Source organism: Quercus suber, unplaced genomic scaffold (assembly GCF_002906115.3).
Source record: "Quercus suber isolate HL8 unplaced genomic scaffold, Cork oak 2.0 scaffold_8, whole genome shotgun sequence".
Taxonomy (NCBI): Eukaryota; Viridiplantae; Streptophyta; class Magnoliopsida; order Fagales; family Fagaceae; genus Quercus; species Quercus suber.
Genome location: NW_027069474.1, coordinates 328,300 through 353,623, shown reverse-complemented (window position 1 = coordinate 353,623; position 25,324 = coordinate 328,300). Strand labels below are relative to the sequence as shown.

Below are 25,324 nucleotides of genomic sequence, written 5' to 3'. Positions count from 1 at the left end.
GTGGTGGTGGGGGGGGGGGGGGGGGGGGGGGGTGTTAGAGAGAGAGAGAGGGAGAGAGAGAATTCAGAACCTCATTTTGGATGTGCATTTGCAGTTCTACATATTGAACAAGGCTAACATCATCTGACCCACTATACTAACTAGAGGTAAATAAACCACAAAATAGGTAGAGTGGATTTGCTGAAAAACTTTTTCTACTTCCAAATAAGGTATCTACCAAGAGAAGACGTTACAGGAAAATCCAGATAAAATTAACGCTACCTTGAAGTCACTTGTGCCTAACTAGCCAAGTTGCATGGCACCATCAAGAGGATTAGAGACGAGTAAAATTCAACAAAAAAACCAGCACAGCCTCCAAAATTCTCTCCAATGCAGCAGGATTGAGGACAAAAATCATTACACTGCCAAACATCTATCATATGCACTTGATGGGTGTATCTCTGCTGAGCAACTATAAGAACAAGGCTGGTGCTTTGACTCTAAACTGAACAGGCTCTATTAATTCAGTTTTCCTGCCTCATGAAAAATAATGAACTGGCAATGCTGCAGGATCAAGTTCCCAGAAGCCTTTCAGGGTGCCACCTTTCTCTTTTGTCAGTCGGAAAGCAGGTAATTGATGGGAGAACCTAAGAAGCTCTATCCGAGGAATCCCAATGGTTACTTCCGACCCCTCTTTTAATTGGGCCTTGAAAACTGAGTTGAAACCATCCACTCGCTCCAAAAACAACACTCTTATATGCAAATCCTCCTCCTGAACGACTTCTACTATTTCATATTCACAGCTCTCCAACTCAGAACATTTGATTTCAGCAGTCCAGTTCTTATATAATGCCCATACCTCACCTTTCCTAGGAAAGATGGCATACTCATTCCTCTTACCAGCAGGATCAGATCTTACCTGATGCGAAAAGGAGGTGGTAGTAGTATATACTTGGGATTGACTCTTAATCTTAAAATTTCCACAACAAATGGGCATGCCTTTATCACGCCATTGGATAGTGTTGTTTGGTAGCTGGCGGGAGCCAAGCCATGTAAGGTGCAATTTGAAAACTGAGCCAGCATCAATTTTCGTAATCATACCATAATATTTTGGCAAGCCATCCTCATCACTGTACAATGCCCAAATCTGACCAATCTGAAACTTCTCCTGGGATTTTTCAGCATCAAAATCGTAAAATTCAGGTTCTGGAATTTCAATAGCTTCTGAGGGGGAAGCTGGAGGCTTACTGTGATCTTCAGTAACATTGCCATTACTGCTTTCCCCGGGCTCAAAGTGGCTGCTCTTTACATCAGCCTGGTTCATTGATGCATTTGCACCAGCCTCCACTGCCACATCTTCAGGCACAGCAAACTCTTCAATTTTAAGGGGTAAAGCTGCAGGGTCTAGTTCAAAAGATCCTTTCGGCACACCTTCTCTTTCCTCACCAGTCATTTTAAAGGATGGAACCCTGTGTGAGAACCTAAATAGTTCTGCAGGTGGAACTTGAAATGTGCCCATTTCTTCCTTAACCATTCGACAAAAGAGGCTTGCAAAGCCTTTCACCTTAACGAGGTATGCAACATGTATACCCACATCCTGTGAAAACTCTGACAAGATTTCAACAAATTCATACTCGGGCTTACGATGCTGGTCTGGATCAGAGTACCATTTAATATCCCAGTTCTTGAAGAGTCCCCAAATTTCTCCCTTTCTTGGATAAACCTTGAAACCATCTCTACGGCTGCCCTTCTCCCAAGAAATCAAATGAGAGAACATAAGACAATCTTCAGTGTTTTCTGTGTTCCCCTTTGTAAACTTACCACAAGAAGTAGGCAAGTCCACATTGAACCATTTGATTTCATCCTCATCATCTGGGTCTGGCTCTAGCCAGGTTATCCTCAGCTTAAACCCGGGAGAGAGAACTTTCTTAATCTGTGCGTAAAATCTAGGCATGGCTTCCATGGTATCATAAACAGCCCAGATCTGCCCTGCTGCAAAACACTCTTGTTTCCTATCCTTGTCAAAGTCACTGAAATCTGGATCAGGATATTGAAAATATTCAGGATTTAGTGTTGCGTCAGACCTTGAATCAGATGCAGAATTGTCATAAGCTTCAGAAGTTTTCTTACGGTTATCATCAGCCACTGTTTCTTTTCCACTCAATTTTGCTTTCATGTTCCCATTCGGTAAGCTCTCCTCAAAACAAGCATTTTCATTCTGTTTCACCTCTTTCAGATCTTCTTTTACATTAGAAGCTAAATGAGATGATTTATTCATTTTAGATGACTCTTTTATAGATGCATCTCCGCTCTCCTCTTTAGTAGCAGAGGATGATTCACTCCTCTTGGCTTTTTTTCGAGAGTTTACAGTGTTTTCATCATCACTCAAGTTTTCCTTGTAAGAAACCTGCTGCTTGTGCCGTGAAGATCTCCGTATATTTTGGTCTCTAAAAGATTCAAACTTCTGTCCACCCTGAATATTACCATCATTGTCTACAGCTATATCTTCTTCTTCAGAGTCAGTGCTGCTCTTAGAATTAAAACTCTCACTGGATTCCTCTACCTGCTTCCTCTTCTTGCCATTCATCTTTCCTGATCCAACCTTACCAACATTCCCCTGACATCCTACCTCCACTTTGCAAGCACCATCGTTCTTCTGGGGGAACACTGGCTTACTCACGTTGGTAGCTGGTGGTGCATGACTGCTGTTGGTAGTTGGTGGTGCATGACTGTTGTTGGTAGTTGGTGGAGGACCTTGCACATTCATGTCATACGCAATGAATGGCTTCTGGCAACTGTGACAACGGAGAGATCTATTGACAACTTCTTTATAATACTGGTACCTTACTGAACAAAACGGACAGACAGTCCAGAAAGTTGGGCGGACATTAGAGTGACCCGGTGGAACTGGCTGAGGCGGCTTCTGTTGCTGAGGATTCGAGCCTGTCACAGTGCTCCTATAGTTATTATGAGCTCCAACATTTGAGTTCCAGCTGCCCTTTTGAGAGGGCCGATTCGGTGGTGCTGCTTTATACACAGGAGCTCTGCGTTTCATGTCATGAAAAGCACGTTTATCTCGGTCTAAAAGCACTCTTTGAGCTTCCCCAATCAGCTTAAAAGCAGCTTCTGCACCTGCAAACTTGTTTTTATCAGGATGAAGTTGTAGAGCAAACTTCCTGTACTGCTTCTTAATCATTGCCTCATCAGCTGTCGGCTCAATCTGAAGGATACCATACCAGTTCATCTCATTCCCATATATTCTCTGCTCGGCAGCAATATGCACATCACAAACCATAAGCATTTGAGAAATATTATCCACATCAGGATATAGTTGTTGGGCCTTGATAATAACTTTCCGAGCCGCTACAAATTCCTTGCTTTCCATCTTCTTCAAAGCAATCCCCTTGGCCCTGACAGCCTCTTCTTTATTGCAATCCATCACTAATCCAGTACCAGAACCTGACTCAAATTGCTTCACTGAAGTTCATTCGACAGAAAAGCTGCATCAAAAGCCCATGCTTGCTTCAACCTATACTAACATAGCCACATTAAAATGCAGAGCCCGTACAAACCCTCCGGAAATCCTGACCCATCATCCAAAATATTCAACCCGCATGTCCAGATGGGCCCTACAAATTTTGTTTAAATTTACACCCATTAAAAACCTAATATTTACTATAAAATAAATAAATAAATAAATAAAGAAAAAAGAAAAAGAAAGGGAAAGGGAGTAATTAACAGCACCTACAAGTTTGCAACCATTAAAGTAATAACATAAGCATCTGTGTCAGTTGCCTCACTCCATAAAATTAAAAAATGGTACCCAAGAGACATGTAACATTAATTTTTATTTATTATTATCTTCTTTTTCAATATATTACTTTGTCATACCGACTTGAAATTCATCTGATGCCAGGAAGATAGGGATATAAAAAATATTTCCAAAATCCTAACCATAACAAAACAACCCAACCTAATGAAGCATCAACGCCTCGTAAAAAAAAAAAAATTGAAAAAAGAAGCAAAGCTTGGGAAAATAAAGACACCTAGTCTACAGAGACCAAGCCAGAAAAAACACACCCATGTTGCCAAATTAGCAAACATCCAATTATAGATTAACTAAAAAAAGAAGAGCATAAAACACACCCCAAAAGAAAATTGATTCAAACTTAATCAAAACTATACATCCATTGGTAATTTAACAAATGGCAAACCTCAATAACGTTAGACAAAACAAAAAAAATTAAAAATTAAAAATTAAAAACACAGATACCGGCTGTGCATGTTCTACGATTTCAAAAGCAGAAAAATGACCCATCAAATAACTACAAGTGTCAGATAGCCTGGCACATGTCACTGTCAAAGAGTGAAACCAAACCCAGTGATAGCACATCTTAAAAGGATTAGAACATTCTTTAACCCCTAAACAAAGCCCAAAACAAGTTCACAATTCACACACAAAAAAAATAATAACAACAAGCTTTTTTTTAAAAACTGGACAAACCCAGAAATACCCTTATATTGCTAACCCTAATATCATTCAAATTGTGCAAAACCCAACTCAAAAAAACAAACATTTCTTTAAACCCTGAACAAACCCCAAAAGCCACAAAATCAAGTTCACAGAGAGAAATATAGACAAGCTTTTAAGAAAACTGAACAAACCCAGAAAAACCTTTACACCCTTAACCCTAATTTCATTCAAACTTTGCAGAGCCCAACTCAAAAAAAAAAAGAAAAAAAGAAAAGAAAAATCAAAGAAAAATCAAAGTAGAAGTGACCCACTAATATATTTGAGAAACTGAAACAAACCCAGATAATGCAAGGCGTAGAATAAGACATTTCATTCTCAATCAACTCAAAACGAGGCGATGAACAATTTAAGGAAATGAAAATTTTAATAAATTAGGCATTTTACAATTTGGGGAATTTAAAAAAAAAAAAACCCTAGAACTGTTAAATCAGTTTAAAGTTTAAACTCAAAGAGAGTAAAGAAATTTGAGCGATTATAGGAGAGAGCATAGTGAAGGAGGACTTACTTAGTGTACTTGAAGAGTAAACCAGAGGTCATGTGGGAACCAATGGGAAAGGGTTTTGCTGTGGCAAAAGAAACTAAGAGGTTGAAGAAGAGAAATATAATCTCGGTTTGACTTTAATTTTCCTCTCCTGCCAAACCCAATTTGTACTTGTGTTTATCATGCTAAACCTTGTAATTATGTTGCAGTTGAAGGACTATTTTGAAATTTTTTTTTGCTGATATGCCCCTGTATACTTTGAATTTGCAGGTGTAGGTTAGATCTAGTTAGGGAAATTAGCCCAAATCTTGTAATTATGTTGAAGTTGAGGGACTTTTTTGAATGAGTTATTGATTAAATTGCATATTTGGTCCTCGATCTTTTATCTTCGTTTCTAAGTAGTCCTTATACTTTTGAATATTTCACTTTAGGCCCAATACTTTCAAAATTATTTCAAACAGGTCCTTATCGTAATTTGACGAATGAGAAATGCCGATATGAAAAAACGAATTCATTTTGCATCATAGGCTTCATGTCATCAAAGTGATATCGATTTCATGAATTTCGTTTGCTACATTGGCGTTTTCGTCGATTAGATGATAGTGAGGACCTTTTTGAAACATTTTTAATTATGAGGGTGATTTTGGAAAAAACCAAAAGTTCATTACCAAATATGTAATTTAATCTAAATCCCTATTTTGCCCTTAGTAACCAATTTTTGTGGACTAAATTGCTCTTGGGTGAGTATTGATGTTCTTATTTGCCCCTGACATATCAATTAAATACCTATTTTGTCCTTGATATAGCAAAAGAGAAACACTATTTTTCAACTTTTTAAAAATGTATAATTTGAAAATACTGTACCTAAAAAGGAGGGAATTTTTTAGAAATAAAATTGAAATATAGTACCTTAGGTGTACAGTTAAATTTAAACACTTGATTATATTGACTAATAAAGCACAAATATTGTTATTATTTTAAAAAATAATTAAATTCAACACAATTATATATTTAAATTTAATTAAGAAACATCAGATACTGCAAGTAAGATACTCTATTTAAGTTTTACTTTTTTTAAAAATTGTAGCATGGAAAATGCACTGTTACCCCGTGCCAAACAGGCACTTATTACAAAATAGAGAGAGAACTCTTATTTCTAGTTTTCTACAAACTTTAGGTTATTTGCTTATATAGTTTGCTGATTGTGTAGCGAAATACTATTCATAAATTATATTAGAAAAATACAGGGTCTGGCTTTTTCAAATTCCATTCTAGACCTTTCAGGTGAGTAATGCTTCACTTTTCTAGAAAGTGCTTGTCTTTAACCTTTTTAATACAAAATTGATGGTTTACAAAGTGCATCTAGAATTTGACCATGAAAAGGGATGCCTTCCCTTTTGTATATACTGATTGTAACAGTTTGTCCTTTGTCAATAAACAGCCCATCGAATGCAATAGTCACCTTTTTGTCCCAATCTAAATTCATTTCAATCCTGGCATATCATCCCCTACTAACTTTAGTCGATTTCTAATGATTATTTAATGTTCGTAGTAACAAAGGGAAGAATGTCACAAGAAAATTACCATTATGTACTTGTGTCGGTTTGGTGGATGTGTGTATGCGCCAGTTATTGTTTCAGTTTTCACAATATTTTTTACAATAGTTAAGTTGATAAATTTTTACGATTTTTATTTGAGTCTACCACTAACAATATGTCATATTAACGGTTTTGAAAAAATTTATCAAAAATTTTTTTTGGTGGTGTTTATAGACTTTATCTATTGTTACAACAGATGGCATGCAAGTGAGGCAGTTTACATGATAACACGTTAGTTCTTGTGGTTCACCATTGGTAACAAATCATCACGCAATTGGCCACTTGCATTCAATATGCCAGAGAGATTGAATCTTTCAATTGTCTAAGTGAATGAAGGACATAAGAAGATGAGATTGAATATTTCAATTGTCCCTTGCTAAGTAAATAAAGTAGATGATTGGTTGAGTTAGTCTCAAAAGTCAATCACCTAAAAAATGTAATCTCAAAATTTCTTTTCTCAAAACCAATAAAACATGGATTTCTCATTTCAAATTGAAGGAAATGCAGTATTTTACAGATATCTCCCAGGTACGGATGTGAATGGTTCCCAGCAACAAAAGCGGTCACCCTGTTTCTCACTTCAATCCAACTACAACCAGGCATTTTCTTCACACCTTGGTCCAACATTGCCTTCCTAATCATCTCTGCTTCCTTCCACTGTCCACTTGCACAATACAAATTTGACAACACAACATAACTTATCTCTTTCTGAGGTTCTAAAATCTTTAAAGCTTCCCCCAAATGTGCTCCCACTCCTACGTTCCAATGTGCAGAACATGCTCCAAGCAGAGCCTCAGACGAACTGGACTTTGCATTATCTGTTACTGAATACTTATCAGCCAACTCTGTTGCTTCTGCCCAGAACCCACCTCGGCCAAGTATATCCACCATGCATGCCACATGATCCATTTCAGGGCAAATCCCATAAACAGAAACCATAGATTCAAAAAAGAAGCGACCTTTCTCTATAAGACCCAAGTGGCTACAAGTCATCAACAGGCCAATGAAAGTTACTTTGTCAGGTTTTACTCCACATGCTACCATTTGTTCATAAAGCCATAGAGCCTGGCCAGCCCGTCCGTGTAACCCAAATCCAAACAACATTGCATTCCAAGAGACCACATCCTTGTTAGGAATTTCATTAAATGCACGGCTTGAACCTTCTACATCACCACACTTGGCATACATGTTAATTAAACCATTGCCAACATAGACATCAGCATTCATACCAAAGTGGATTATGCAACCATGGACCATCTTACCATGCCCTAGTACTGCCAGGCTAGAACACGCATGAAGGACAGCCCCAAAAGCAAAATCATCAGGCTGTACGCAATTTCTCATCATGTCAACAAAGAAGCAAAGAGCTTCATCTCCATTCCCATTTCTTGCGTACCCTGCAATCATAGATGTCCATGAAACTATATTCTTCTCAGGTGCTCGCTGAAAAGCAAGAAAGGCTTCCTGGGTGTCCCCTACTCTCATATGGGCATCAATGATTGCATTCCAAGACACTTGAGTGAGCGTTCCAAAGGACTCAAACTCCTTCGTAGCATCATCCGGGCAACCTAGTCTAGCATAAAAGCTTAATACTGAGTTCTTAGCCTCCACTGCAGAGCTCCAACCAGTCTTAATTATAATTCCTTGCACCAAGCATCCATACGAAAATTCTGATGATTCAGAACATGCATTCATGAGGGCACTTAATGTCCACTGATCTGGCTGACACAAACTCTCACGCATCTCTTTAAACAAATTCAAACATAATTCCACTTCACCGCATCGTGCATGACTGGCAATCAGAATATTCCAAGCAATTTCCACCTTTTTTGGAATCATGTGGAACACTTCATGCGCAGAGTCAAATTGACAAGAATTTGTATGCGCAAACAAGAGCGAACACCAAGTTACTTCATTCCTACTTTGCATATCTTCAAAAACTTTGCTAGCACTGAAGGGACGCAAACACTTCCCGTACATGTCAATTAGCGAATTACAAACCGGCAACGAAGATTGGAACCCAGAAACAATAACCAAAGCATGGATTTTAACTCCGTGTGTAAGTTCACTTGCGCCTGCACACGCACTCAAAGTTGCGGTGAACGAGTAATGGTCCGGTTTAGTGTTGGAGATTCTCATGTGGCGGAAAAGCGACAGCGATTCTTGGTGAAGACCCAGTTGAGAATAGCCAGTGAGCATTGCGTTCCAAGCAACCGCGTCTCTGTGGGACATTTCGTCGAACAGTTTGCGAGCGCATTTGATTCGACCTGATCGTGCAAGTATTGCTATCTTAGATGTAATTTGGAATAAATCTGAGTGCATGTCATTCTATTTCAATTCTCAGAGACACACACGCTAAGGTAAAGGAGTTGTTTTGAATGTGGTTGGGAGCCTATTATGAAGTAGACAGGGGCTCAAGAAATCCCAAAAACAAGATATCATTAACATACAAAGTAAGACGCATGCACAGTGTATGGCAGATACAGAGAAGAAAAAAAAAGTCAGTTTTAGCGCAGTGAGTAATTAGAGGTTCGGTGATTAAGAGCATACGGTGTTGGACAATTGAGGTTGGGCATGGAAAACAGTTCGGTCTTTCTCTTCCATTTTCTCCCTAATTTCTGGTTTTGTTTATACTTTAGTTAAATTGCATAAATGGGCCTCAAACTTTGCATTAATTACAAAATATTCCTTATATTTAAAATATTTTGAAAAAGTTCTAAATGTCTTTTGATGAATAGAAAATATTGACGAAATAAATGGAATTCACCAAACAAATTATTACTTTGGAGGGTGATTCCATGATGGTAATAAAGGCTCTTAATAGTGACCAGTCTAGTCACACGTGTTTTACGCATGCGATGAGGGTTTTTTTTTATAACAAAATAAAAAATTTATATTTTTATTTTATATATATATAATTTTTATTTTGAAATCTAATTTAAAACTGGATAAATCAATTCAACTTCTTAAAGCCCCTTAAATGTATAAATGAAGAATCTTTGGCATCTTTTGGTTATCTTCTTAAAGTAGTTCAACTTACTATAGTAGCTTTCAATCATGTATATTTTTCTCATATTCGTAAAGAAATAGCTAGCTTAACAACTTTAGAGGCCTTAGGTGAAAATTTTAAGCGGAGTTTATTTATTTATTTATTTATTTAAATATTTATTGAATTTTTTATTTATTTTATTTAAAATATATTTTTCTTGTTTTTTGAAACGCAAAATTACTAATTAAGTTTTTATATTTAAATTCTTCTATTATTTCTTTTTCAATTGATAATATGACTAATTCACTTAATCTTTCTTATGACATAGTAAACCTTAAATAAGATTTTATTAATTTTAGTTTTGAAAACTTCTTTATGTAGATGCAACTGTATAGGTATTGTTAGTAATATTCTATAAATAATATATGCATTTGGAAAAGAATCTAGCATTTTTAAATAATTAAGTACGTTAATTGGAGTATTTTCATCTATTTACATAATTAAGTATAATAAATTAGTATCACTATAATACAATGAGTTGAAATGATATACATCAAATTATTAATTGATGTGATAACTTATAATAATTGATAAAGTAAAAATCTAAAAGATAGTGTACGGTGCAGTGGGTGTATGCCTATGCTATGAGTATACATCAAAATTGAGTGTGGGCCATGGGTTAGTGTGTGTGGGACAGCCGGCCAGGTGTGAGCTGTGGTGTGGCCATGGCCTTTGTGTAGTGATTGTGTGTTAGTGTGTTGTCTTGTCATTATTGTCAATTGTGTGTGCAGATTAAGAAATAAATTTTTTAGTAGTGATATATATATTTTTTTCTTACAAGTGGGGCCGTATTTTATTTGAAGGTTTTAGGCGATTACATCAATTGCATCTATAGTTAAGCCGGTCTTGTACTGCTGCTAAACATGCTAGACATATTAGAGGTTTATCAGTGTAGATGGATGATGTTCTTTCCAACCTTCATGATGTTCTTTAAGCCAATTTTGGCTAAGTTTTTTTTTTTTTAAAAAAAGTTTCAAGGTCCTTCTCATAAAAAAAAAAAAATTATATATATATATATATATATTACTTTAATGAAGTAAAGCCAATGATATGGAAAGATGTAATATGATTATAAGAACTTCTTGAAATAATGTTAAATCAAAAGTATAAAAACTAATATAAAGATTTTAAAATATAAAGACAAATTTGAAATAAAGATTAAAGATTTAAAACCAAATATGCGATTTAACTCCTTTTTTACGTGGCCTCATACTTGCTCATGTCATGCTTATGAGTGTCCCCAGGTCAATTTTGAAATCAACCCGAACCTAACTTGCTCACATTGAGTGTGAGATAGTGAGACATGTTGTCAACTGCCAATTTGGTCGAATCAGATTGCCACGGGTTCAAATCTCCTACTATTGGATCAGTCGAAGTTGTAGTAACACAGTAAAGGGTAGAGATCTCACCAAATCGCTGAGATTTTCTGAGAATTGGTAGAGATCTCCTTAAATTAGCTAAGATCTCCTCAAAAGTGACAGAGATCTCACCAGATTGGTTGAGATCTTCTTGAATCTAGAAGAAATGTAGCAAGATTGACTAAGATCTTCTCGATGGTAGAGTTTTGCAACTGGAAATGAAGTTGTTAAACATGTCAGATTTATTGAGTTCTCTAACAGCACAACCACCACTCGAACCAATCTTGTTGATTCCTTTCACTGGCAACTCACCATCAGTTGAACCAACACTAGAATCGAGATATTTTTAAATTTGGTGGCTCAGGTTAGTTAGTTTCATTGGGTTCAGTTCCAGATTGGACGCTCGATTCATGCTAAATTAATTATTACTTCAATCTATCAAAATTTTATCTCATTCCTTCTTCTTCTTCTTCTCTTCTCTCTCTCTCTCTCTCTCTCTCTCTCTCTCTCTTAATAAACATGCTTATTTTTTTCAGACTCTATACAAAAGACTTGATGAAGTTTTGTGTTATTGAGAGATTTTGTTCTACACATATATTGTCTCTCCAATTAACAATCCAATCTTAAGATTTGAATTCCATGATGTATCCCATATAAAGATATACTTTGGTACTCTAGCTTTCAACTTTAGTTGCACAACTTTGGTATACTAGCTTTCATGAACACTCTAGTCTAGTCGAGAAAAAAGTAAACAAATTAAATAGGTAGAAAAAGGTCACCACATGAGTATAGTACAACGATACAACTACGAAAAAAACTTAGATAGTCCTATAGCATTGCTCCAGGCTCTCACAAATGGTGTGGGCCCCATGGTGGGACCCACGTGTGGGGCCCAATCTTTTTGTGAGAGCCCTGTAACTTTTTGAAGTCAGTTATCTCTATGTACTTATCATGCATACAAAATATAGAAATGATAAGAGATTAAAAAATATCTCATCTAGAAAATGATCAAAAGAGAGTGTGTGTGTGTATATATATAATACCAAATTTGGCATGCATAAGAAGTTTATAGGAAAAAAAACAATCCAAGTATTAATCAAATGAAAAGTTATTGAATGATGTCAGAGAGTTATACTAATTAATTACTTTGTTGGATGAATAACATTTTATTGGAATAATAGTTTTATGTTCTATGTAAAATTTTAAAATTTTAAAATAGTTCAAAAAAAAAAAAAAGACAATTTCTATGTAAAATTTTAAAATTTTAAAATAGTTCCAAAAAAAAAAAAAAAAGACAAATTAAATGAAAGAAACCAGTGAGTCTTGATAAAGTAAAAAAAAAAAAAAAGGTTGGAATGCGGTCTTGAAAGAAATATACAAAGTGGACAGAAGGTTTTTATTTTTTATAATTTAAAATTTTGGATAACTTTGTTTTGAAGACATGAATTAGTAGGATATTGTCCTATTTTATAGGAATTTTAAGTGAAGTTGAAGATGTATTTTTACCGAATTATCTCCAAGTTTTATCCATATTAAAAGTAAGGTCTATGAATATTTTTGAACTGCATAAAAGTCCAATCTAAAGAGGGGGAATCCTCTTATTGGATTGCATGTTCTATTTATTCTAAACATGTATCAAAATTTCATGTTAATAGGTTGTTCTTTCCTATCAAATCCATAATCTTACATTTTGTGTGTATAATTTTAAGTATAAAATACTTTAAATTTAAGATTTATAGATAAGAGAATCATTGATCTTTAATCCTCTTGATATTTTGCAAGCATGAAATAGGTCAAAGCATCAATGCATAGATAAGAGAATAAGCTCCTTCATGCACAAACATAGTCTTGCATAAATATCAATGAGTGATATTTGGCACAAACACAGCAGTGTAGCAATGAATTTGGCACAAACACAGCAGTGTAGCTATATTAACTTTTGCGATACATATTGTTCAACAATCAATGAGTGAGAGAGTAGTACACAAAGTCTTGCATAAACATCCTTGAAACTTTATCAAGGCAATATGAATAAGATCATTCGGGTATAATAATTAACAGCAGATGAAACTAACTGGCATTAAATTTCCCAAGAAAATAGGAAATAAAAAAGTTCAAATTCAGCTACATGGGAATGAGAATCAGCTGCATGTAAAGTGTAGCCAAACAAACCTCATTAGGAATTTGCCATAATTTTCCTAAAAAGTTGTTTGGGTGCTGCAATTGGACAATGAAGCAAGAAGCCAAAAAACAAATATCAGTTTATTGCCAATTAAGTAGAGAGTAATAAAAAAGACAGTCTGAATGAATGTTATTAAGCTATTCACAATCATCTTACCTGGCAACCCAGTGAACCTCTCGAACTGCTCATATGCCTGTCCTATGAACATCTCCAACCCTGAAACAATTGTGGCTCCAGATTCTTCTGCTTCCCTCAAAAGTCGAGTAATTTTGGGAGTGTAAACCGCATCAAAAACTAGTGAGTAGGATCTCAGAGCATGCTGCAAAAACAGAAATCCAATTATTTTCTTGCCTCTGAACATGCAAGTTGATATCATAATGGCCTGGTGCCATTCTGCAAAAAATGAAACACTGAAGGGCTAATGAACTTCTCAGAAACAAAATGCTATAGCATGGTACAGCTTCCCTTTATTAAATTCGGTTTGTTCACAAGGATTTTTTAGTTTGATTAAAACAACTTTCTATACCCTCAATGGCTGTCAGTAAACTAGCATAGAGGATTCAGATTTTTTTTTTTTCTTTTCTCCACTGGAATTTCTGTTAGCAGGTGACTTTGAATTTCAACATTATTGTTATACCTAAAACCCCCTCCCAAGACTGAAAGGACCTAAGGCAAGCCAAAAGCCTGACAAGAATTAAGGTCAGTTCAAACAGTCGATAATGATAAGTTGGTTTCACTCTAGGAAAATAAGATCCTCACACCCTTACTACATAAGGCGGTATCTTATGTGTCAGCTACATGCAGCACCTCTCTCAGATTATGTGGGTCCCACACAATGTGAGAGAGATGTTGCATGTGGCTGATACGTAAGATATATTTTCCTTCTAAAGAGGCATAAAGAGCATGAAGGAAGCAATTAGGCCTTATCAATCAGGGAAACAAAATTATCCAAGCAGTATGGGAACTATGGATGCTTTGGCTTATATGAGAATGAAATTTAACTAAAAATGCTCAGGACCTTAATTCAACATTGAGCACCAAATTAGTTAAGATCTGAGCCAGAGCATTCAGGACAACAACACTGGTGACTCGCCTGTATTCTTACCCTAATTATGGCCTTAAACTGACAGCTGCTTTGCCTTTGTACTATTTTATGAAGATCTCGTAGTTGTAGGTAATCTAGGCTTCTTTTGAAAATTCTGAGCTAGAAGATTCAAAAAAAGCAAACACACCTGAATTATAACCACGATTTTACCCTCATGGTAATGGAATTTTTATTTTTTGCCCCAATAAATTGTTACAGTTGGTGGTGTCCATGTCATTGAACAATATTGCTAAGAATTGAGTTATTAAGATCTTTTTCAATTAAAAAAAAAAAATCATCTAACATTATTAAGTAATTTACAAATACTCATCGTTCTTTTTTTTCTTTTCCTTTTTTGGTGGTTAATATTCATAACAAAGCCCAATGTGGGTAGCATCAATTTTCATTATTTTGGTTTCTTGACACTGCAGTTCTGAAATAAGCACATATTGAAAGAAGGGACCAAAGGTGGGTTGGACCACTGAATGCAGTATTACAACCAAATTCTATCCTACTGTGCCTTCTCTGACCAACCCAGTTTTCCTTTGAACAAAGCCCACTGCATAGATATTCAGTGCACGGGAGAAATCATCACAGATGAAATTTTTTCATCAATTCATTTTACCTCTGACTTTTCACAACAGCACTTATTTGTTATTTATCTTCTCCTCTATTAATAAATCTCCATCTCAAAGCCTCATATGTAATTATAATGTCTTTGTAACAGTGTGTGTGTATAGATATATATATATATATATCTATACACACACACGTATATATAAAAATTGATCCATGTCTGAAACAACTGCAGCTCATAGGGTGAAATGTCCAGGATCACAGTCAACTTAACAATAACCATGTTGCAATAACCACCAATGCATGCTTTTAATGAAAAAGTAGGTTAGGTTGTCAATATTCCCAATATCTATATGGTTACCAAGACAAAAGAAACAGCGTGCAAGAGAGGCAGACCTTAGGAATGGGTGTTTCATCAACTTTTGGTTGCATTCCAATAGATGTTGTGTTCGCAAGAATCATACCATCCACCGGATGGAAATTTTCTAGATCAGCAAGAGTTACAGCATCTCCTCCAATAGTATTAGCAAGCTCTCTGGCTCGATCTTGAAGTGAAATATATAGATCAATCAGATATTATTAGTGAAAGAATTAGAAATATCAGGAATATTACTTGAGCTTGGGGGAAAAAGAGTCGTGGTAACATTCTATGTCAATCAGATGCATGGAGTAATGTCACGTGTGCATGCTTGACTATTGTACATGCATTTGAGATGCCAGTGTCCTAGATGGGATGACTAGAACATTTTAAAGCACATAAAATTGATGATGAAAACATATCATACTTCAATAAAGCATTTCTTGAAGGTTGTGGAAACTTCTAATCTGAATAATTACAAGAAACCAGCAGACAACAAAATGCTGTTCATCAGTCTTGTATGTATTGAAATTCTAAAATAGATATATACTTAACACTGCCTATCAGTATTGTATGTAGTGAAATTCATAAACACATTACACATATCCTTAGGACTTCGCTATCCATGGTACTTGAGATTATGTGGCAGAAGGAAATCTATTACGGTGAAGAGAAAATTAATTCAATGCAAACATTTTCAAGACAAGACACATTGAAGCAAGAAATAACATTTATAGCAAAACTGGGACAATAATATTTAAGAACAGGAATGGGGGCCCAGAGAGGGAAGGAGAAAAGGAAAGAATAATTATCAACAGAGGCATTAATTCAGAAGATTGCTTAGATGGAGCTTGACATGGACAAACAATATAATCCAAGGAAAACAAATCACAATATGAACCGACAACCATTTCACACTACAGCATATTTTACTCTATTTTTTTTTTTTTTCCTTTTCTAATCATGTGGGGCTTGAACCCATGTCCTCATCCTTCACCTTGTTGTACAAGAGAAGGAGATGCCATTTTCATTTGCATTGCAGCGTATCATACTTCTCCACAATTATAGAACATATCTTCCTTTTTAAATACAAAAAGATTAATCTATGCATTACTCTTTCAGTTTTTCTGCAACAAAGAAAAGTTATAATCATAATCATAACCTTTCCCTCCACCAGTTCACCTTTAGCATTAATTTTTGTTGTTTCATCAAGAAGAAAAAATATTTCAGTTAAAGTTTTGTAGCTAATATTAGTATGACCGTATGATGCATGGATTAATTGAAAGTCATAAGTAGTATGACATTATCCTCCACCTTGCTATAAAAGGGGAGGAGATGCTATTTGAGCTATAGCTCATTGGCATTGCATCATATCTTACTTCTCCACAACCATAGAAAATGTTTTTCCTCTTCAAATACAAAAAGATTAAATTATGCATTACATTTTTAGTTTTTCTACAGGAAAGAAAAGTTTCTATCATAATAGTAGCCTTCCTTCCACTAGTTCCCCTATAGCATATATTTTTGTTGTTTCATCAAGAAGAAAAAATATTTTAGTTAAATTTTTATAGCTACTAGCTGGAAAGCATGGGTGCGGAGACAGAGACACGGCCCGATGCGGCGACGCGCGTCGGACACCGCTGACCGCACGTCCGTGCCGCGTCGGGCCGCGTCTTGCCACGTGGCGAAGCCGACTCGCGCCGACGTGGCTCAAATCGGGCCGACTCGGGCCGTTTCGGCCGTATCGGCACTCCAATCTCCATGCCGATCTCCAAAAACTCCATCGCTCACTTCGTCCAAAAACTCCAAACACCCTCCCTCACTCCAATTTCCATCGCTCGTCTCTCTCTTCTCTCTGTGCTCTCTGGTTGCTCGGCTCGGCTAGATTCATGCAGATTCGGGCCAAAACGGGCCGATTCCGGCGGAAATGGAATCCGATACGGCCGATATGGCCACCGAAACATGCCGATTCCGGCCCAAATGGTCACCGAAACAAGCCGATACGGCCGATGCCGGCCGAAACAGGACGAAATGGGCAGTGGCTATCATTCTTCTGCTTCATGTGGCCTTGTGAGAGGGAAAAAAAAGAAAAAAAAAAAAAAGAAAAGGAAGAAGAAGATGAGAAGACACCTTTTTTTTTTTTTTTTGGGACACCGCCGGACACCGGAATCTGGCGCGTCGTGGCCGTTCCGGTGTCCGATACGTGTCGGACACCGACACGATGCCAAAAATGGCGTGTCCGTGCAACCTAGATTATAATGTCATTTTAACAATGTGTGTGTGTATAGATACATATATATATATATATATCTACACACACACACACACACACGTATATATAAAAATTGATCCATGTCTGAAACAACTGCAGCTCATAGGGTGAAATGTCCAGGTTCACAGTCAACTTAACAATGACCATGTTGCAATAACCACCAATGCATGCTTTTAATGAAAAATTAGGTTAGGTTGTCAATATTCCCAATATCTATATGGTTACCAAGACAAAAGAAACAGCGTGCAAGAGAGGCAGACCTTAGGAATGGGTGTTTCATCAACTTTTGGTTGCATTCCAATAGATGTCGTGTTCGCAAGAATCATACCATCCACCGGATGGAAATTTTCTAGATCAGCAAGAGTTACAGCATCTCCTCCAATAGTATTAGCAAGCTCTCTGGCTCGATCTTGAAGTGAAATATATAGATCAATCAGATATTATTAGTGAAAGAATTAGAAATATCAGGAATATTACTTGAGCTTGTGGGAAAAAGAGTCGTGGTAACATTCTATGTCAATCAGATGCATGGAGTAATGTCACGTGTGCATGCTTGACTATTGTACATGCATTTGAGATGCCAGTGTCCTAGATGGGATGACTAGAACATTTTAAAACACATAAAATTGATGATGAAAACATATCATACTTCAATAAAGCATTTCTGGAAGGTTGTGGAAACTTCTAATCTGAATAATTACAAGAAACCAGCAGACAACAAAATGCTGTTCATCAGTCTTGTATGTATTGAAATTCTAAAATAGATATATACTTAACACTGCCTATCAGTATTGTATGTAGTGAAATTCATAAACACATTACACATATCCTTAGAACTTCGCTATCCATGGTACTTGAGATTATGTGGCAGAAGGAAATCTATTACGGTGAAGAGAAAATTAATTCAATGCAAACATTTTCAAGACAAGGCACATTGAAGCAAGAAATAACATTTATAGCAAAACTGGGACAATAATATTTAAGAACAGGAATGGGGGCCCAGAGAGGGAAGGAGAAAAGGAAAGAATAATTATCAACAGAGGCATTAATTCAGAAGATTGCTTAGATGGAGCTTGACATGGACAAACAATATAATCAAAGGAAAACATATCACAATATGAACCGACAACCATTTCACACTACAGCATATTTTACTCTATTTTTTTTTTTCTTTTCTTTTCTAATCACACATGTGGGGCTTGAACCCAGGACCTCATCCTTCACCTTGTTGTACAAGAGAAGGAGATGCCATTTTCATTTGCATTGCAGCGTATCATACTGCTCCACAATTATAGAACATATCTTCCTTTTTAAATACAAAAAGATTAATCCATGCATTACTCTTTCAGTTTTTCTGCAACAAAGAAAAGTTCTAATCATAATCATAACCTTTCCCTCCACGAGTTCACCTTTAGCATTAATTTTTGTTGTTTCATCAAGAAGAAAAAATATTTCAGTTAAAGTTTTGTAGCTAATATTAGTATGACTGTATGATGCATGGATTAATTGAAAGTCATAAGTAGTATGACATCATCCTCCACCTTGCTATAAAAGGGGAGGAGATGCTATTTGAGCTATAGCTCATTGGCATTGCATCATATCTTACTTCTCCACAACCATAGAAAAAGTTTTTCCTCTTAAAATACAAAAAGATTAAATTATGCATTACATTTTTAGTTTTTCTACAGAAAAGAAAAGTTTCTATCATAATAGTAACCTTCCTTCCACTAGTTCCCCTATAGCATATATTTTTGTTGTTTCATCAAGAAGAAAAAATATTTTACTTAAATTTTTATAGCTACTAGTATTATGCCCATGTGATGCATAGATTAATTGAAATTCATATGTAAAGGAATTTTTTACAAATATTATTTGAGCAATACAATAGATAATAAAAATGAAGAAAAAAACACCTAAAGTTATTTGGCTGAAGCTTAGCTATCATCATGAAAGAATTATTATTATTTTTTTTTCAAAAATAGAACTTATAGTAGATGATTAAAATAAATGTCATTTCTTGAAATATAATTAAAAAAATTAGGATAGAATTTTAAATTTTAAATTGAAATATTAATTTAAATTGAAAGTAAAATTTTATAATGATAATGTAATTATAATGCAATGAGGACTCTTTTGTTAGTCGGGATACAAATCTTTTGTATGTAAAATAAAGGTGCAAAAGGATTGTCCATGTGGGAAAAGGAGAAAAAATGGGGAAAAAAAATTATAAATAGAAAAAGAAGAGGGCATCCAGTTGGCACAGCCACAGCTTGTAGTACACAACTTTTATAATATAGTATATTATGGATGCCAACCATTGTAAAAAAACATGTTAAAGACCATCCTTTTGAAAATCATAGTTCGTATTACAGGATGAGAATAATAACTGACAGACAGTCACAAGTCATTACAGAGAATGTTAGAATGACACTACCAGAAATATATGATCAGAAAACAAGAATAATAAAAAGATGTGTACAAAACTGAACATTGCAAAAAGCAATCAAAAGCTGGAAGCTCACCATAAGTGCGATTAGCAATCACAACTCGTGCTCCCTTTTCTTTTGCACCATATGCAAGTGCCTTCCCAGCACCTCCAGCGCCAATGACCACGAAGAACTTACCAGCTAAGGGTGAATCAGCAGTAGCGCTAATGTTATGAGAACCTAACATGGAAATAATATCGTGCAAGAATGCCTTAGCTTTAAACCAAAGAAGAGAGAGGTTTATGTGTCTAACAGTCCATTTATTTATTTGTATAAAAAAGAGACATTGAAACAGAAGAAAAATTACAAGCATCGAAGTAATGGCACTGTTCATTGACTGTGGGAACTGGTTTGGGCTTAACAGGCGACTGAAGCTATTCCTCAGTGCCCAGTGCCCATTGACCTGTGTGTAACTGTGATTTTATGCTTATATTTTTTATTCGCTCATTAAACACAAATGATACCTCGTAGTCCATCTTCAATAGCAGAAATTGCACCAACATAGTCAGTATTGTAACCAAACATCTTCCCATCAGTTGGTCTCCTTATAACACAATTCACAGCTCCTATTGACTGTGAACAAATCATATACTATTACTTAAAATGAAAAAATAACAACCAAAGCTAAGGCATCCCCAACTACTCATGAAATTCAGTGGTGCCAGAGACTTCGGGTTGGTAAATTTTCAGAAAAGCCCAGCAACATGAATAAAATTTCAATACCTTTGCAACTGGATCAACCTCATCACAACACTTGAGAGCATCCTCCTTGTGAGGAATTGTACAACTGTGTTTGGGAAAGAAGTTATCTCATGATTCAAGTATAATTCAATAAGTGTTATAAATATTCCAGACAGATTTGTTTTGTCATATGCCAAAATATGGTATAAATGAAACCATTGGAATAACCTTCAACAACTACAATATCAAGTAATTAAATAAGCTACCAAATCCCCATCACTCTACTAAGCAGCCCAGCCCTCCCCAAAATATTGGCCACCAAAAGAAAAGAAATCTAGAAGAAAACAGACCAAGGACACATCATACTTAAAATATAATAAATACTGTAGTTTGACTTAGAGAGAACTCAACAAAGAAATTTGAACCTGAATCCAGCAAAATCTATGGATGAGTAAGTCTGGAGAAATTTTGCAACGTCATCCACCAAGAAAGGCACATAAACTCCATTAAAACCAACGGACTTGAATGCCTCATTGTATAAAATAGGTGATTTGCTGTGGCCAACAGGCTTCCCAATTATGCCAAACACTTTTGTATCTGGCCCTATCTCTCTGAAGTTGTATAGAGTTAACAGATCCTTCATTGTTGGTTGACCAGGAGCTGAAACAACTCCCGACTCAATGGTACCAAATGAGAGAAACCCACCAAATTTTGGGCATAAAATCCGCGAGATGAAACCCCTCTCACCCATAACAATTGCTATAATTGGAACCTAAAATTTTCATTATTAAATAAATCAAAAAATCTTTAAATACGTGAAGAATCTTTGAATACAAAACATAAGAGTTTCAACCATTACCGGTCAAAACTAGTAATAAATGAGCATAAAGATAGAGGGAAAAAAAAAAAAAAGAAGAAGAGAGGGGATAATTAGATTTTGTATTGACAGTATCTTCCTAAAATTCAATGCTTTAGATGTCACATGGCTACATTTATCATTGTGGAGACATTCAAGAAAGGATACATGATGCATACCTTCATATCCTTTCCTTTTACTCCTCATCTAACTACATATTTAAGTTGAGCAATATATTCAGCTAAGTAATTTCTCATCCAACTCATTGGAGTTATTCACTGATCACAAGAAAAGAAAAGAACGACAACTAAAATAATCACACTTCTTACACCTAAACCTTGATACCATTAACCAGTGACACTTATCATCTAATCTAAGATGAGCCATTTGCTGCTAGCAATCAGTATGGAATATATGTACCTCACACCATTCACACGATCTATATATGAACCATTCAGCCTTGATTTCTATACGGTGGCATAAAAAAGATAGCAACAAAAGCATTATACAAATTTTAACAACAATGGAGACAATTAATGGACTAAGGTTACAGTTTAAAATGCAATGCTTTCACATACACTGCTTACTTGAGAATGCACAGTTATTTGGAAAATGCATGCCACATCAGAGATCTCCAAGGCAGTTGTTGCAATCTTTACAATATCAGCACCAGCTTCTTGTATTCTTGCCACAAGGTTGCCAAGATCCTCCACAGATGGAGTATCATGATAATTATGAGATGATACGATGACTTTGAACTTTTCAGGCTTTTTTCCAAAAATGGATTCATTAAACTCACGAGCAACCTTCAAAGAGCAATAATGCAAGTGAAGATAATTTAACGTTTATAATCCTAGTAGTAATTTAAAACGAAAGTAGGACAGGAAGAACTATTGTTTTGAAATCTTATAAACAGCCCTTTGTAAAGATAATCTCTTTGCACTTGAGTGGCATTGGAACATATTCTCACAAGTTTACCAATAATTCAATACATATATTTGACATCTTAAAATAATATCTGGTACTTTCAGTTTTATCATTCAAACTTTTTTCCCACAAAAAGAGTACTAGTAGGTCTCAAAAGCAAGATGAAAAAAGTTGACATGTCACCCTCTTCCAGTATTTGTGAATCCTATAAGACCTAAAAAAAAGTAGAGCACTGAAAAATCCATGAAGTGATGGATGCTGTCTAGATTGATACAATGTTATCCAAAGAAAACTTCCTATAATTTTGTTGGGGAAAATAAACTTAAGAAACAGGCCAATATGTTAGAACAGTCAAATATCAAGAAAGTGCAATCAAGGTTTCAATAAAGGCTGTAATGAAGGTAATAATACAAATTGTCATCAGAAAGCAACGCATAGCGCACAGATTATTTTAAATGTGGCAAGCTTAATGGCTCTACAGTAACACAAATTTTGCAGAAATTTTCATGAAACTTCATATTTGGGTAGTATTTAAACCATCTCAAGCCTCTAACCACTTAAATTTTTCATACCCAACACAAAATCATTAATTTTATTTTAACAATGGAAAACAATGTACTACTTATAATCACAGATTCTAACTCTTTGTTAACACAATCAAACCACCATTTGAATTTGTTTTAATTCACATATTAATTAGGAAGCAACCTGAAGCTCAACATCAATGTAATCAGCTCCAAACTCCATGGCTAATCGAAGGGCATCCAATCGCTTCTTTTCATCACCATCATACTGACCACCTTCCCATTTTGGTCTAGAAAAATACATAAAATCAGATAGGTCTATGTTTCCAATCCATAAAGATCAAGACAATATTATATAAATCTTGAAAACACATTGTCACACACAAACATAATACAGAAACAGTTTAATCATAAAAGAATTCCCGGTTGTGAACCTGTAAGTGAATAGAGTGGGCAATGGACACTCTTTGATCAGGGTTTTGAGATCTTCATAAGGATTGAAGCTCTTCAAACTGTCCAATCGGATCTCCACAAGGTCGGCATCACTTTGTTTCGCCTTATCCATATTAATCACCATCTTATCGACTGTTTCTGCCATTATAGGAGCACAAAGTAGGGTTTGATTCTTCCCTATTTCTCTACTTCCCATTTCTAAGCCAGCAGAAGAAGAAGCAAGCTGAAAATTCAATCAAACAAAATCATCAAAAATAAAGTGACCAAAAATTCACACAATTATGCCTATAGTTACAATAAAAATTTATTTGATCCGAAAAAAAAAAGTAAATATCTGTTTGATTGCTGAGAAAAAAAAAAGGAAAACAAAGCAATCCAGCCAGCTAAACTAATCGCAATCAACAAGCATTAAAATTTTAGATGTCTGTTTGGTTACTGAGAAAAACATAGAATCTCCAACAAAGCTAAAAGTAATTCATGCCTATAGTTACAATAAATTTAGTTACAATAAATTTATTTGATCCGCAAAAAAAATATTTAAATATCTGTTTGATTGCTGAGAAAACAAAGTAAAACAGAGTAATCCAGCCAGTTAAACTAATCGCAATCAACATGCATTAATATTTTAGATGTCTGTTTGGTTACTGAGAAAAACACATAGAATCTCCAACAAAGCTAAAAGTAAATTCGTATAGGAACGCTCTAAAGTAAATGCTCCATTATTTTCATTTTCTTAGCAACCAAACAGGAAAAGGAAAAACAAAAAACAAAAACGCTCCGCAAGATAACAGTAACAAAAATTACATATCAATAATTTTAAAAAAAACCGTTGAAAGTTTTTGCACAGTAGTGACACGTTGGGAACGTATAAATTGTGAAGTATAAGATTTATTTAGTTTTAAGAGTTTTTCTAAGCAACCAAACAGGAAAAGTAAAGAGAAAGAAAAGGAAGTGGAGAGGGAAAAGGAGTTTCTAACCAGAACGTTGGTAGAGTCCATTATTTTGCTTTGTTTTGAGCTTGACTGACGCTAGCAGATACTCTCTCTATTATATTTATAGAGAGAGAGAGAGAGAGAGAGAGAGGGGTTAGTGAGCCCGTGGGGGTTGGTTTGAAATGTTTTGTCCAATCAAGTGGGTTGGTGGCGTGCGCTATTCGGGACCTTCCATTTTGCGTGTTGTCGAGTTAGTAAGCATTTGGGATTTTGGGCTTTAACCGTTTGGGTTCAAGTTATCCATTTTGCCTGCTTAAAGATTTTTTTTTTTAATTTTTTTTATAAAAAATTTATAAATTATATATAAGTCAGCACTGCCATGTCAGCTCATTTATATGAGTTTTTTGGATTGAGACCGGCTATTGCACCATGTGATTCCTTTTTAATAGATGTGATCAAAAAAAGTTAAGTCGGTTATTTTTAATATTATCATTAGATCAAAAAGATTTAAAAAATAAAAATAGTTAAAAGTTAAAAGAGGTAAAAGATGAAAAAGTTGTAACCTTTTGTGAGTGATTTTTGGAGTATTGCACAAAATCCAAACCTGAAAATTTTCTTTTGAAGAAAATTGATAATGCATTAGACGGCCAATTGGCCAAAAACCACCTATTTTTGAAATTTTTAGTAAAAAAATACTGTTTCAGAAATAAATAGCTATTTACCACTTTTCTTGATACTTGAGTTCATGAAACTCGAGTTCCTCATCAGTTTTGCCACTCTGGCACTGCTGAGCTAGAATTTGTGTGATTAAAAAAAATTAATGTGGTAATCGAGCTTAGTAAATTCAAGAACCATGCAACACAATACTTGAGTATACCAGGCTTGAGTACCTTTTATAAATAAAATGTAGATTATTTTATTTCTACGGTACACAATACTCGAGTATATCGGGCTCGAGTACTTTTTATAAATAAATTGTAGATTATTTTATTTC

The 25,324-nt window shown here is 35.3% G+C and overlaps 3 protein-coding genes across 4 annotated transcripts; all 3 read right to left on the bottom strand.

Annotated features, from left to right (window-relative positions):
- Nucleotides 1–53: 53 nt before the first annotated feature.
- Nucleotides 54–5,154, bottom strand: LOC112012722 (uncharacterized). The gene is made up of 2 exons (XM_024045114.2): nucleotides 5,019–5,154; nucleotides 54–3,608 (listed from the first exon to the last, which is right to left on the bottom strand). Exon 2 carries the CDS (start codon nucleotides 3,416–3,418, stop codon nucleotides 518–520), a length of 2,901 nt encoding a protein of 966 aa, XP_023900882.2. The 5' UTR covers nucleotides 3,419–3,608; nucleotides 5,019–5,154; the 3' UTR covers nucleotides 54–517.
- A 1,732-nt stretch (nucleotides 5,155–6,886) lies between these two features.
- Nucleotides 6,887–9,237, bottom strand: LOC112012729 (pentatricopeptide repeat-containing protein At2g36980, mitochondrial). The gene has a single exon (XM_024045121.2). It carries the CDS (start codon nucleotides 8,912–8,914, stop codon nucleotides 7,016–7,018), a length of 1,899 nt encoding a protein of 632 aa, XP_023900889.2. The 5' UTR covers nucleotides 8,915–9,237; the 3' UTR covers nucleotides 6,887–7,015.
- A 3,665-nt stretch (nucleotides 9,238–12,902) lies between these two features.
- Nucleotides 12,903–24,506, bottom strand: LOC112010936 (bifunctional 3-dehydroquinate dehydratase/shikimate dehydrogenase, chloroplastic). Of its 2 annotated transcripts, none has more exons than XM_065775311.1 (11): nucleotides 24,376–24,506; nucleotides 23,380–23,621; nucleotides 23,130–23,235; nucleotides 22,073–22,300; nucleotides 21,064–21,410; nucleotides 20,681–20,744; nucleotides 20,422–20,530; nucleotides 19,994–20,137; nucleotides 17,732–17,880; nucleotides 13,338–13,500; nucleotides 12,903–13,216 (listed from the first exon to the last, which is right to left on the bottom strand). In XM_065775311.1, the coding sequence occupies exons 1-11, from the start codon at nucleotides 24,394–24,396 to the stop codon at nucleotides 13,176–13,178; spliced, it is 1,614 nt and encodes a 537-aa protein (XP_065631383.1). In that variant the 5' UTR covers nucleotides 24,397–24,506; the 3' UTR covers nucleotides 12,903–13,175. The 2 variants fall into 2 exon arrangements, with proteins under 2 accessions (XP_065631383.1, XP_065631388.1); XM_065775316.1 differs by having other exon boundaries at nucleotides 22,082–22,300.
- Between the last annotated feature and the right edge of the window lie 818 nt (nucleotides 24,507–25,324).